The sequence below is a fragment of the Phaseolus vulgaris genome, chromosome 2, assembly GCF_000499845.2.
Source record: "Phaseolus vulgaris cultivar G19833 chromosome 2, P. vulgaris v2.0, whole genome shotgun sequence".
NCBI classification, from domain to species: Eukaryota; Viridiplantae; Streptophyta; class Magnoliopsida; order Fabales; family Fabaceae; genus Phaseolus; species Phaseolus vulgaris.
The window spans coordinates 4,531,588-4,545,783 of NC_023758.2; the positions used below are offsets into that span (position 1 = coordinate 4,531,588).

Sequence of the window (14,196 nt, forward strand, 5' to 3'; positions counted from 1 at the left end):
TTTTCTGAAATTTTGTGAAAAACCAAGGCTATCCTCTAGCAAAATTTGTAAAATTTCGCCCTACAATCTGCAATTTTATTCAGGATCCATATTGCATTGAAAAATTCAGAAAAAATTAACACTAGTACTTTCATATGTTGTTTGCACCTTGCTAAGGAGACACATCCATAAACAAATCACAAAAAGGGAGATATAGGGAAGAAAAGTCAGGACATTTCATTTTCGGAAAACCGGTTTTGTTCACTCTCGGTTTGGGTCTTACTACGCCCAATTCCTTGGGTCTTTTGGTCTGAAAATTTTACCAGACATTCGTCATTGTGTGTATTGAGTTTTCGTTGAGATTTGAACCCCACATACATCCCACAAGATTTTCAATAATTTTTTTATTCATCGCTGCCAGGGTTGAAAGGAAGGTTCGTTTGTGTGGGAAACTGTTTGATTTTTTTTCCTAGGTGAATATTAATCTGTTTGACGTGAAATTTGTCGCATTTTGTTCCAAATTAAGTCTAGATTCTTATGTGGAATTTCAAAATAAAATTATTTCGGAACAATTTTTCTGAAATTTTGTGAAAAACCAAGGCTATCCTCTAGCAAAATTTGTAAAATTTCGCCCTACAATCTGCAATTTTATTCAGGATCCATATTGCATTGAAAAATTCAGAAAAAATTAACACTAGTACTTTCATATGTTGTTTGCACCTTGCTAAGGAGACACATCCATAAACAAATCACAAAAAGGGAGATATAGGGAAGAAAAGTCAGGACATTTCATTTTCGGAAAACCGGTTTTGTTCACTCTCGGTTTGGGTCTTACTACGCCCAATTCCTTGGGTCTTTTGGTCTGAAAATTTTACAAGACATTCGTCATTGTGTGTATTGAGTTTCGACTGAGATTTGAGCCCCAGATTCGTCCCACGTGATTTTTTATTCATCACTACCATGGTTGAAGGAAAGTTCGTTTGTGTATGAAATTGTTTGATTTTTTTCCTAGGAGAATACTAATTCGTTTGACGTGAAATTTGTCACTTTTTGTCCCAAATTCAGTCCATATTCTTACGTGCAATTTCAGGAAAAAATTATTTCAGGACAATTTTTCTGAAATTTGTGAAAATCCAAGGCTCCTCTAGCAAAATTTGTGAAATTTTGCCATACTTTATGCAATTTTATTTTGGGTCCATAATTGCATTGAAAAATTCTGAAAAATTTCACACAAGTACTTTCCTATGTTGTTCGCACCCTGCTAAGGACGTCCGTCCATAAACAAATCACAAAATGGGAGATATAGGGTAGAAAAGTCTGGACATTTTTTTTCGATATCCGGTTTTATTCACTCTCGGTCTGGGTCTTACTATGCCCTATTCCTTGAGTCTTTTGGTATGAAAATTTTACAAGACATTCGTCATTGTGTTTATTGAGTTTTGGCTGAGATTTGAGCTCTAGATTCGTCCCACAAGATTTTCAATAAATTTTTTATTCATTACTGTCAGGGTTGAAAGGAAGGTTCGTTTGTGTGTGAAATTGTTTGAATTTTTTCGTAGGTGAATACTCATCCATTTGATGTGAAATTTGTCGCGTTTTGTCCCAAATTTGATCCAGATTCTTAAGTGGAATTTCAGGGAAAAGTTATTTTGCGACAATTTTTCTGAAATATTCTGAAAAACCAAGGCTATCCTCTAGAAAAATTTGTGAAATTTCGTCCTACTTTCTACAACTTTATTTTGGGTCCTTATTGCGTCGAAAAGTTCTGAAAAAATTCACACTAGTACTTTCATATGTTGTTTGCATCCTGTTAAGGAGGCACGTCCATAGACAAATCACAAAAAGGGAGATATAGGGAAGAAAAGCCAGAACATTTCATTTTTGGAAAACCGATTTTGTTCACTCTCGGTCTGGGTGATACTATGCCATATTCCTTGGTTCTTTTGGTCTGAAAATTTTACCAGCCATTCGTCATTGTGTGTATTGAGTTTTGGCTAAGATTTGAGTCCCAGATTTGTCCCACAAAATTTTCAATAAATTTTTTATTCACCACTGCCACGGTTGAAAGGAAGGTTCGTTTGTGTGTGAAACTATTTGATTTTTTTCCTAGGTGAATACTCATCTGTTTGACATGAAATTTTTCGCGTTTTGTCCCAAATCCAGTCCAGATTCTTATGTGGAATTTCAGGAAAAAATTTCTTTCAGGACAATTTTTCTGAAATTTGTGAAAATCCAAGGCTATCATCCTCTAGCAAAATTTGTGAAATTTAGTCCTACTTTCTTCAATTTTATTATGAGTCCTTATTGCGTTGATAAATTCCGAAAAAATTCACACAAGTAGTTTCATATGTTGTTTGCATCCTGCTAAGGACACCTGTCCATAAACAAATCACAAAATGGAAGATATAGGGTAAAAAGCCAGGACATTTTGTTTTCAGAAAATCGGTTTTGTCCACTCTCGATCTGGGTCTTACTACGCCCTATTCCTTGGGTCTTTTGGTATGGAAATATTACCACACATTCGTCATCGTGTTTATTGAGTTTTGGCTGAGATTTGAGCCCCAGATTCGTCCCACAATATTTTCAAATAAATTTTTTATTCATCACTGCCACGGTTGAAATGAAGGTTTGTTTGTGTGTTAAACTGTTTGATTTTTTTCGTAGGTGAATACTCATTCGTTTGACGTGAAATGTGTCGAGTTTTGCCCCAAATTCAGTATAGATTCTTACATAGAATTTTAGGAAAAAAATATTTTGGGACAATTTTTCTAAAATTTTGAGAAAAACCAAGGCTATCCTCTAGCAGAATTTCAGATGCTTTGCCATAGTTTCTGCAATTATATTATGGGTCCATATTGCGTTGAAAAATTCCGAAAAAATTCACACTAGTACTTTCATATGTTGTTTGCACCTTGCTAAGGAGGTACGTCCATAAACAAATCACAAAAAGAGAGATATAGGGAAGAAAAGCCAAGACATTTTGTTTTCAGAAAACCGTTTTTGTTCACTCTTGGTTTGGGTCTTACTACGCCCTATTCCTTGGAACTTTATGTCTGAAAATTTAATCAGACATTCGTCATTGTGTTTATTGAGTTTTGGCTGAGATTTGAGCCCTAGATTCATCCCACGAGATTTTAAATAAATTTTTTATTCATCACTGCCAAAGTTGAAAGGAAGGCTCGTTTGTGTGTGAAACTGTTTGATTTTTATCCAAGGTGAATACTCATCTGTTTGTCGTGAAATTTGTCGCGTTTTGTTCCAAATTCAGTCTAGATTCTTACATGGAATTTCAGGAAAAAATTATTTCGGGGAAATTTTTCTGAAATTTTGTGAAAAAACCAAGGCTTTCCTCTAGCAAAAGTTTTGAAATTTCGCCATACATTCTGCAATTTTATTCTGGGTCCTTATTGCGTTGAAAAATTCTGAAAAATCTTGGACCTTTTGGTCTGAAAATTTTCCCAAACATTCGTCATTATGTTTATTGAGTTTTGGCTTAGATTTGAGCCCCATATTCGTCCTACAAGATTTTCAATTAATTTTCTATTCATCACTGCCAGGGTTGAAAGGTTCGTTAGTGTGTGAAACTGTTTGATTTTTTCCTAGGTCAATACTCATCCGTTTGACATGAAATTTGTCGCGTTTTGTTTCAAATTCAGTCCAGATTCTTACGTGGAATATCAGGAAAAATTTATTTCGGGACAATTTTTCTGAAATTTTGTGAAAAACCAAGGGTATCTGCAAAATTTGTGAAATTTCGTCTTACTTTCTGCAAATTTATTCTAGGTCCTTATTGCGTCAAAAAATTCCGAAAAAATTCACACTAGTACTTTCTTATGTTGTTTCCTCCCTGCTAAGGAGGCACGTCTATAAGCAAATCAAAAAAAGAGAGATATAGGGAATAAAAGCTAGGACATCTGTTTTCGAAAAACAAATTTTCTTCACTCTCGGTCTGGGTCTTACTTCGCCCTATTGCTTGAGTCTTTTGGTCTGAAAATTTTACCAGACATTCGTGATTGTGTGTATTGAGTTTTGGCTGAGATTTGAGCATCAGATTCATTCCACAAGATTTTCAATAATTTTTTATTTATTACTGCCAGGTTTGAGAAGAAGGTTCGTTTGTGTGTCAAACTGTTTGATTTTTTTCCTAGGTGAATACTCATCCGTTTGACGTGAAATTTGTTGCGTTTTGTCCCAAATTCAATCCAGATTCTTACATAAAATTTCAAAAAAAAATTATTTCGGGACAATTTTTTTGAAATTTTGTGAAAAACCAAGGCTTAGGAAAATTTGTGAAATTTCGCCTTACACTCTAATATTTTATTCAATGTCCTTATTGCGTTGAAAAATTCCAAAAAAATTCACACTAGTACTTTCATATGTTGTTTGCACCTTGCTAAGGAGGCACGTCAATAAACAAATCACAAAAAAGGAGATACAGTGAAGAAAAGCCATGACATTTTGTTTTCGAAAAACCGATTTTCTTCACTCTCTGTCTGGGTCTTACTACGCCCTATTGCTTAGGTCTTTTAGTTTGAAAATTTTACCAGACATTCGTCATTGTGTGTATTGAGTTTTGGCTGAGATTTAAGCCTAGGATTTTCCCCACAAGGTTTTAAATAAATTTTTAATTCATCACTACCACAGTTGAAAGGAAGGTTCCTTTGTGTGTGAAACTATTTGATTTTTTTCTTAGGTGAATACTCTTCCGTTTGACGAGAAATTTGTTGCGTTTTATCCCAAATTTAGTCCAGATTCTTACGTGGAATTTTAGGAAAAAATTATTTCGGGACAATTTTTCTGAAAACCAAGGTTATCCTATAGCAAAATTTGTGAAATTTCGCTCTACTTTCCACAATTTTATTTTGGGTCCTTATTGCGTTGAAAAATTTCACACTAGTACTTTCATATATTGTTCGCACCCTGCTAAGGACGCCCGTCCATAAACAAATCACAAAATGGGAAATATAGGGAAGAAAAGCCAGGACTTTTTTTTCTCAGAAAACTTGTTTTGTTCACTCTCGGTCTGGGTCTTACTACGCCCTATTTCTTGGGTCTTTAGGTCTGAAATTTTATCAGACATTCGTCATTGTGTTTATTGAGTTTTGGCTGAGATTTGAGCCCCCGATTCGTCCCACAAAATTTTCAATAAATCTTTTATTCATCATCGCCAAAGTTGAAAGGAAGGCTCGTTTGTGTGTGAAATTGTTTGATTTTTTTCCTAGGTGAATACTCATCCGTTTGACGTGAAATTTGTCGTGTTGTGTTCCAAATTCAGTCTAGATTCTTACGTGGAATTTCAGGAAAAAATTATTTCGGGAAATTTTTCTGAAATTTTATGAAAAACCAATGCTATCCTCTAGCAAAATTTGTGAAATTTCGGACTACATTATGCAATTTTATTTTGGGTCCTTATTGCGTTGAAAAATTCTGAAAAAATTCACACAAGTACTTTCATATGTTGTTTGCACCCTGCTAAGGACGCCCGCCCATAAACAAATCACAAAATGGGAGATATAGGGAAGAAATTTTGTTTTCGGAAAATTGATTTTGTTCACTCTCGGTTTGGGTCTTACTACGCCGTATTCCTTGGGTTTTTTGGTCTAAATATTTTACCAGACATTTTTCATTGTGTGTATTGAGTTTTGGCTGAGATTTGAGCCCCAGATTCGTCGCACAATATTTTAAATAAATTTTTTATTCATCACTACCATGGTTGAAATGAAGATTCGTTTGTGTGAAACTGTTTGATTTTTTTCCTGGGTGAATACTCATCCGTTTGACGTCAAATTTGTCGTGTTTTGTCCTAAATTCAGTCCATATTCTTACATGGAATTTCAGGAAAAAATTATTTCGGGACAATTTTTCTGAAATTTGTGAACATCCAAGGTTATCCTTTAGCAAAATTTGTGAAATTTCGCCATACTTTCTGCAATTTTATTATGAGTCCTTATTGCGTGGTTAAATTCTGAAAAAATTCACACAAGTACTTTTATATGTTGTTTGCACCCCGCTAAGGACGTCCGTCCATAAACAAATCACAAAATAGGAGATATAGGATAGAAAAGCCAAGACATTTTGTTTTCAGAAAACCAATTTTGTTAAATCTCGGTTTGGGTCTTACTACGCTCTATTCGGTCCCAGACATTCTTTATTGTGTTTATTGAGTTTTGGCTGAGATTTGAGCCTCAGATTCTTCCTACAAGATTTTCAATAAATTTTTTATTCATCACTGCCATGTTTGAAAGGAAGATTCGGTTGTGTGTGAAACTGTTTGATTTTTTTCCTAAGTGAATACTCATCCGTTTGATGTGAAATTTATCGCGTTTTGTCCCAAATTTAATCCAGATTCTTACGTGGAATTTCAGGAAAAAATCATTTTGTGACAATTTTTCTGAAATTTTGTGAAAAACCAAGACTATCCTCTACCAAAATTTATGAAATTTCGCCCTACTTTCTGCAATTTTATTCTGGGTCCTTATTGCGTTGAAAAATTCCAAAAAAATTCACACTAGTATTTTCATATGTTGTTTGCACCCTGCTAAAGAGGCACGTCCATAAACAAATCAAAAAAAAGGGAGATTTAGGGAAGAAAAACTAGGGCATTTTGTTTTCGGAAAACCGATTTTGTTCACTCTCGGTGTGGGTCTTACTACGCCCTATTTCTTGGGTCTTTTGGTCTGAAAATTTTACCAGACAATCGTCATTGTGTGTATTGAGTTTTGGCTGAGATTTGAACACCAGCTTCGTCCTACAAAATTTTCAATAAATTTTTTATTCATCACTGCCAGTGTTTAATGAAAAGTTCGTTTGTGTGTGAAACTGTTTGATTTTTTTTACTGGTTGAATACTGATCAACTTATAGTTATCCAACCTTCTATAAAAGTTATTTTTTGCATATTATTAAATAGATTGTAACGTCAAAATATTGATAAGGAAACATATAATTGATATATTAAAATTTAGTCGCGCATATTTATATTTTATAAAAGATATTAAATAATTATGCAAATATTTATATATATATATAATGAGTCTTTGAGAAATAATTGGTTATAAGATTTTATAACTTTATAAGATTAAACTATATACGTATTTCTATATACCCACACATCAAAATGTATTTCCTGCAAAACAGTCTTAAAATATATCTCTTCAGTGATATCATACTAAATAAAATGTTTCTTAATTACTTTATGCATTTTTATAAGTACATTTGTATGTATTGAAAAATTTTCTTGTTCTGAAACAATACCAAAGTTTTTAGTAAAACAAAATGCAAGCTAGTCTGATAGAAATTACTTGAGGTGCATTAATATAGTTTATTACATATTCAAACACCGTGTTAGTGGAAACCTTGTCAAAGACGAAGGAAACTTGATGCTAACTAAAATGTCTAAACGCCATTAAAGATGTTTTTATTTAATTTCCTCTGAAAAAACACACACATGAGACAGAAAGAAGCATTTAGAGGCCTTCAATGAAGTTGACACCGGTGTTCTTCAACCAAACATTTCCTTGGATGAGCTGTGTTACAGTGAACTTGCTGGCTTCTGCTGCAGTTTTGATTACATGATAACCAGGCCAAGTCACTCTCTTGCTCGTTCCAGCACCAGCTCCACTGTTCATGTACTCTCCATAATACAACGTTTGCAAAAAGTCCTTACTCTGAGCATCCCACTCTGCCCATCCCGTTGGATCAACATGGTTATCTATTGTCGACTGCATCACCACAGTTCTGGAGTACTTCTTCCATGGTCGACCCAGAAAAGTTTTGATGGAACCCACAACAGGCTTAAGATCTGAGCTGGGTGTTAGGTTACACTGTTGAATTGAAGTTCCTGTGTTTTGGTTTGGATCTTCTCTTCCTTGAGCCGTCACCATGTTTTTTTGGTTACTCATGGGCTTTCGGGCCACCAAGTTGCACTTCTGGAAGACGACGGCGGCGTTTCCGAAAATGAAGTCAACGGTGCCGGTGATGAAAGAGTCTCTGTAGAACTGCCTGTTGGAGTGTGCGTAGAGAGTGTCTTGAAAGGCATCTATGCGACAACGGTTTATCACGGATTGGTCGGCGCCTACGCGCAGAGCCACCGCTTGGTGTTTCTCCGGTCCCGCCGTGTTCTGAAACCATATGTCTTGACCTATAAACCCATCACCCACAGCAGCTGCAAACCCGTATAACTACGTGGTTAGTGTTCAAGAATTCCAAATGTAATACATAGATGTTTAATGAGTGATTTCTATAGAAAACAACAATGATAACTCATTTGTTTCATTAATGGTATCAATTTTTTGGGGAAGTGACATACCAACTGTGGCGCTGTTAAAGGTTGTTGTTCCGTCGATGAAGTTCAAGCTTCCGGTGATTATAGTTGCATCCATACCGTCACCCACGAGCATGACGTTTTTCTTCTTCTTACCAATTTCAACATTTTCTTTATATGTTCCCTTTTTCACATAAATAACGTACCTTGTCTTACCATTGTCTGGTGCAGACGCCACAGCCTCAGTGACAGTCTTGAACTTGCCACTCCCATCCTTAGCCACCACGACATTGGCCTTGATGTCCCCAACCCCACTTTCCAAAAGCCTCCGATCCTTGCTGCTCACCCATGACGGAAACTCCCCATTTAAGGGTTCATCAATGATCTCTTCAACCTTTGGAGGCAAAACAGAGCCAACAAGAATGGCTAGAGAGGTTCTTGCCCTGGATATCAAGTCCTCAACTTCACCCTCCATAACACTCCGAGACGCACCCTCTAATCCATCCAAGCAAGTTGCATGGTTCGTTAGCACGCTACTTAGCCATGTGTGTGCATCTTGTCGCGACTCAATGCTCTGTTCTGTTACGGCTAACATCGAGCTCCAAACTCTGTCCAAGGACAAGTCCATGAGCTCCGCACAGTCCCGCAAAGCTGCTTCCTCCCTTGGATTGTTGACCCTGAGTTTGATGGCACTGGTTGTGTCCATGACTTTCTCGATGTGGGAGGTGTATTTCATGAGGAATGATTTGAGAAGATTGAGTTTGTGGTGTTCTGTTGTGGTGAATGTGTGAGTTTTGGTTACTTCTGAGACATGTGTTAAGCAGGATGCAGTATCAAGTGCCTGATCACAGACATGGTGAAGGGAGGAATTGTTGAAGAGATAAGAAGCAATGAAGGCTGATGAACTTAGAACTGCAATCACAGAAAGGAATAAGCAGATAGTTTTGGAAACGGGTTTTTTGGGCTTCTCTAACAGAGATTGTTGTTGGGTAGCCATGCTTAAGAGTGTCACTGCCTCTTCTTCATCCTATGATTTGCTTCCTTGTCCTCTATATAGCCCAAAATTTCTTGCACGAGGAAAAAAACCTTTGTTGGAAAATTATTTTTTTAACCAAAAAAAATTATAAACATTTTTTTCTATTAGTCAAAAGCTATGATATGGCTTTCAAATGGTATCTTCCTTGAATGAGACACTCATACTCGTATGAAAAATATTTATGGTTGGATTTTTCATAATTCTAACATAGTTTTAATTCAACTTTAAAAAAGAAAATACTTTAATTTATATAAGTCTACTGTGATTATAAAAATAAAATTTCTATAAACGTTTATGATTATAAAAATAAAAAACAAATTTTTTTAATCTGATCAGAAATATGTTACTAAACAAAATTAAAATATATTTATACGCAAAAATATTTATTATCAATTTTTATAACTTATAATTATATATTATATAATATATAAATTTGTATTTCTATATTCTGTATTTTAGAAATTATAATTTTTTTTTCTGTGTTATAACGATCACAATTTTTATATCGGTGTCTGTGTTATATCGGTCACAGTTTTCGTATCGGTGTATGTATTAAAATACTTTAAAAAAGAAGAAGATTGAGATGAGAGATCTAACAAAGTTTTTGTCAATAATGACTCAGTGTTGTGTTGTAGAGATAATAATAAAATGTCCAATTTTTTTTTTTTATCAGTAAAAAATCACCAGTTCCTTTCTCTTTTTACTCTAGCTATTTAATAATACCATTAGGTAGGGGAGACGAATCCAAGGATTTAAATGATTTGATTAATGCAAATAAGTTAGAATAATTAAGGTCCGAATTATGGCATGTGGGTTTCGCTTTCCGCCATAAAATGAATAAATTTGTAAAGGGCAACAAGTGGAGCCACTTGTATATATTTTGTTTCCACATTCGCAATAATGGTTTTGTGTGATAAAAACAAAGTAGAAGACATTATTGATGAGATGGTCATTTTTAATTGCATCTTAGTCCACTTATTCATCATTGTACCCATCTTAGCCCTTTCTTTATCACCCATATCTCACTCCTCCACTTCACATTGCAACTACTTAGTTTATAACAATTCACATTTGTTAATTAAGTTGTTAATCTTGTGCTTTATTTTTCACTAATACATTGATTAATATGCTTAAAAAACTAACGTAGCATGGTGTGTCACGTGCATAGTCTCTTAAATTAAGGAAAAGCATAGATTCCTTTGAGCATCCTATCCATTTTTATTGGGTAAAGTGTAATGGGTATGTTGGTTTCATTCATAATCTTATCTTATGCATCCCTCACAAACACAAACCCTTGTTTTTCGCTACTTCATCGTGATATTAATTAAGTTGATACATTAATTTAGTGCGTTTTTATAAAACAACTTGCATCTTTCCCTTTTTTGAGTACCATTGCTAAAGCAACTTGTTAAACAAAGTTAATTAATAAAAAAACTTGTTAAAGGATGATTGTAATCCAAAAGGGATGCATCCCTATATTGTTTATAAAGCGTTGCATATAATATATACACACTGTGGAACAGAAAAAAAAAAAAAAAAAAACTTCAGTAAGTAAGATTTACACTTTCATTCTAATTTCTAAAATTGCAATATTTTTAATGTATAATTGAAGCATTTTTTTACCTTTTATATTTCAATACTCAATTTTTGTTTCACTTTTACGATTCATAAGCACGCTTTATAATTTATTTTTAATGACAAAAAAAATGTTTTATAAAAACTATATTTTCAAACAAAAAATTATTAAAATATTATCATTTAACTATTTTTTTTAATTATTATTATAATAAAATAAAATAAAATATCTATAACATAACCCATTATTTTCTTTCCAATAATTTTAATAGTTTAAGTCATCATATACAGGTGCATTAACATGATTTTTGTTTTTAATAATGATTTTTTGATCTGAAATGGTAAGATAATCAGTTAGAAAAACATATGTTAGTTGGAATAAAAGTGGGGATGAAAGAAATTGCGGTCCATATTTCCTGATGATATATTGTTTTTATGTGATGCAAAAATAAAAAAAAATGTATAGGTAATTGAAAATATTCTACCTAATCTTTAAAATATCATATATGGTAGACAATGAAATTAGGAAGCAAATTATGAAATTTGGGAAATGAAGATAGGAAGATAACATTTATCAAATTGTAGTGTAATGTATATGCATAAAATCATCTATCGATGTTAATATTTAGCGATATTAGTATTGAATCTACATAAATAAAGAGATCTCGAATAATTAGTCTTTATCATATAATTAAGTCAATTATAAGACCTGATACAAGAAGAAGGGAACAAAAACTTTCAATACATAACAGAGAACACACAAGAAGAGAAGACATTGACACGTCGATTAAAAATATATTTATTATTGATCACATTAAATATACTAGAACAAAAATCACCGAAACTTTTTTCTGAAACACAAATGAAAAAATATGTATAAATAAAAAGAAGAGGGTGGGTTAGGGATAAAAAATTTAAAGTTATTTAATATTGTTGTCCTACCTAAATGAAAATGAAGGTTAGGAAAAAAAGGCAAGGCTTTCGGAAGTTATTAAAGAAAAGAAGCGACACAATGTACCACTCATGTTAGTGGAGAGATATAAGGGATATTTATGGGTAAAAAGTAGTCAAGAGTATAAGCACAACCTATTATAATAAAACAAAATACTACTTTCAATAATTTAGTTTATCGGAATTTAACACCAAAAGAAACAAAACATGAAAAAAGTACTTGAATTGTGATTGCATAGAACATATAAAATTAAAGAAATAAAATTACATTTAAGAACGAACGTGTAGATGCAAATAAAGTATTTAGTTTAAAACATGTACAAGTTCGAATTTCTATTACAAATAAAATTTCAATATAGGTTGTGTTGAGCACACACATAAAGTTTAAAGTAAATGAACAAATGAATGGACCATGAGCAACACACTGATGTTTTTCTCATTACTAATGGGAATGTAACATATGTTTATGTGGTGTTTTCGTAAGTTAAGGAATGATGCTTGGAGCTTGTAGGTACCTCTTAGAGGTAATGGAGAGATATAAGGAGATAATGATTTAATTTTGATTTGGAAATCTCGTATTTTTCAAATGGGGTGATGGGAATTATAGTAATTGACATATATGGGATAAAGTTAATAAAGACAAGGAAAAAGGAAACAGAAATTTCAAATGGGACGATGGAAATTATAGTAATTGACATATATATGGGATAAAGTTGTTAATACATAATAAAGACAAGGAAAAAGGAAAAAGGAAACAGAAAAGAAGAGAAGAGGAAAATCCAATATAAAAGAAAAAGAAGACCGATCAAGAACACAAACTACTCAACTGAAAATCACTGTTTCTGATTAAATCAAATGATTTAGATTAAAGTTCATTTCTCTTTGTTAAAACAAATAGCTTATAATGTTTAACATAAATTTATATCTATTTTATACATCTCAAATTTTAGTAATGCAACTTTTTTTTCTACAAATACCAAAGTTTTAGATCAAATTCTTTGTGAAATATAAAAGCAAATTGACACCATATACATAGGAAATAAAGTGGAGGAAACAAAATACTAAAAACTTAGAAAACCAAAACCATGCTACTATAAAAATGTAACATACAGGTTTTGAAAATACCATTTTTTGAAATGTAAAATAAAATAGATTAGCTTTGTGTTGGAACTTGTTGGAATGGAAAAGTCTAATCTCTCATATTTTGCTTGCATATTGGAATTCTTTAAATACTCTATATTATTTATTTAATTATTTATTGATAAAAAAAATATTTAATTAATTTTAATGTTGAAGATCCCACATCGACTAGATATTAGAGCATTTCATTGTATATAAGTGGGTGCAAACCTCAACCCTATGAGCCGGTTTTATGGGATTGAATTAGGCTTAAAGTCCACATCGTAATATTTAATAATTTTAATTTTAAAATTATATATAAAACAAGGTTGTAAAATCTAATTTTGGAACATCAATATGGTACTAAAAAACACTAAAATTGCATCAAAATTTCGTATACTAAATATAAATTATATATATTTTTTATTTGCATTGACGTGTCAAGTATACTTTTAAATCAATATCTTTCGGCTCCATCAACTCTTAGGTAAATTAATCATGTCAAACTCATGTAAGAAAAAATAATTTTAATAATTTTTTCTCCAGAAAAAATATTAAAAGAAAACAAATTTAATATTTGCCCTATAAAAATAAAAATAAAACGGATGAGTATTCATCTACCAAAAAAATCAAACAGTTTCACACACAAATGAACCTTACTTTCAGCTCTGACAGTGATGAATAAAAAATTTATTGCAAATCTTGTGGGATGAATTTGAGGCTCAAATCCCAGCCAAAACACAACACAGACAAAAAAGAATGTGTGGTAAAAATTTCAGATCGAAAGATGCAAGGAATAAGGCGTAATAAGTCCCAAACCGCAAGAGAACAAAATTGGTTTTCCAAAAACAAAATGTCCTAGCTTTTTCTTCCCTATATCTCCTTTTGTGATTTGTTTTTAAACGTGCCTCTATAGATAGGTGCAACCAACATATGAAAGTACTTGTGTGATTTTTTTCGAAATTTTTCAACGCAATATGAAGCTATAATAAAATTGCAGAAAGTATGGCGAAATTCCACAAATTTCGGTAGAGGGCCTTGGTTGTTTTTTCACAAAATTTCAGAAAAATTGTACCGAAATAATTTTTTGTTGAAATTCCACGTAAGAATCTATATTTTATTTGGAACAAAACGCAACAAATTTCACGTCAATTGGATGAGTATTCACCTAGAAAAAAAATCAAACAGTTTCACACACAAACGAACCTTCCTTTCAACCATGCCGGTGATGAATAAAAAATTTAATTAAAATCTTGTGGGACGAATCCGAAGCTC

The 14,196-nt window shown here is 32.8% G+C and overlaps 1 protein-coding gene across 1 annotated transcript; it reads right to left on the reverse strand.

Annotated features, from left to right (window-relative positions):
* Window positions 1-7,265: 7,265 nt before the first annotated feature.
* Window positions 7,266-9,416, reverse strand: LOC137810411 (pectinesterase-like). Its single transcript, XM_068611651.1, has 2 exons — window positions 8,286-9,416; window positions 7,266-8,141 (listed from the first exon to the last, which is right to left on the reverse strand). The coding sequence occupies exons 1-2, from the start codon at window positions 9,235-9,237 to the stop codon at window positions 7,444-7,446; spliced, it is 1,650 nt and encodes a 549-aa protein (XP_068467752.1). The 5' UTR covers window positions 9,238-9,416; the 3' UTR covers window positions 7,266-7,443.
* Window positions 9,417-14,196: the final 4,780 nt, after the last annotated feature.

Bases quoted from the DNA above. Each gene is read 5' to 3' on its own strand.
- LOC137810411 (XM_068611651.1), bottom strand. From the start codon at position 9,237: ATGGCTACCCAACAACAATCTCTGTTAGAGAAGCCCAAAAAACCCGTT. The intron at 8,142-8,285 runs GTATGTCACTTC...ACGGGTTTGCAG, and splicing joins CTTTAACAGCGCCACAGTTG to CTGCTGTGGGTGATGGGTTT.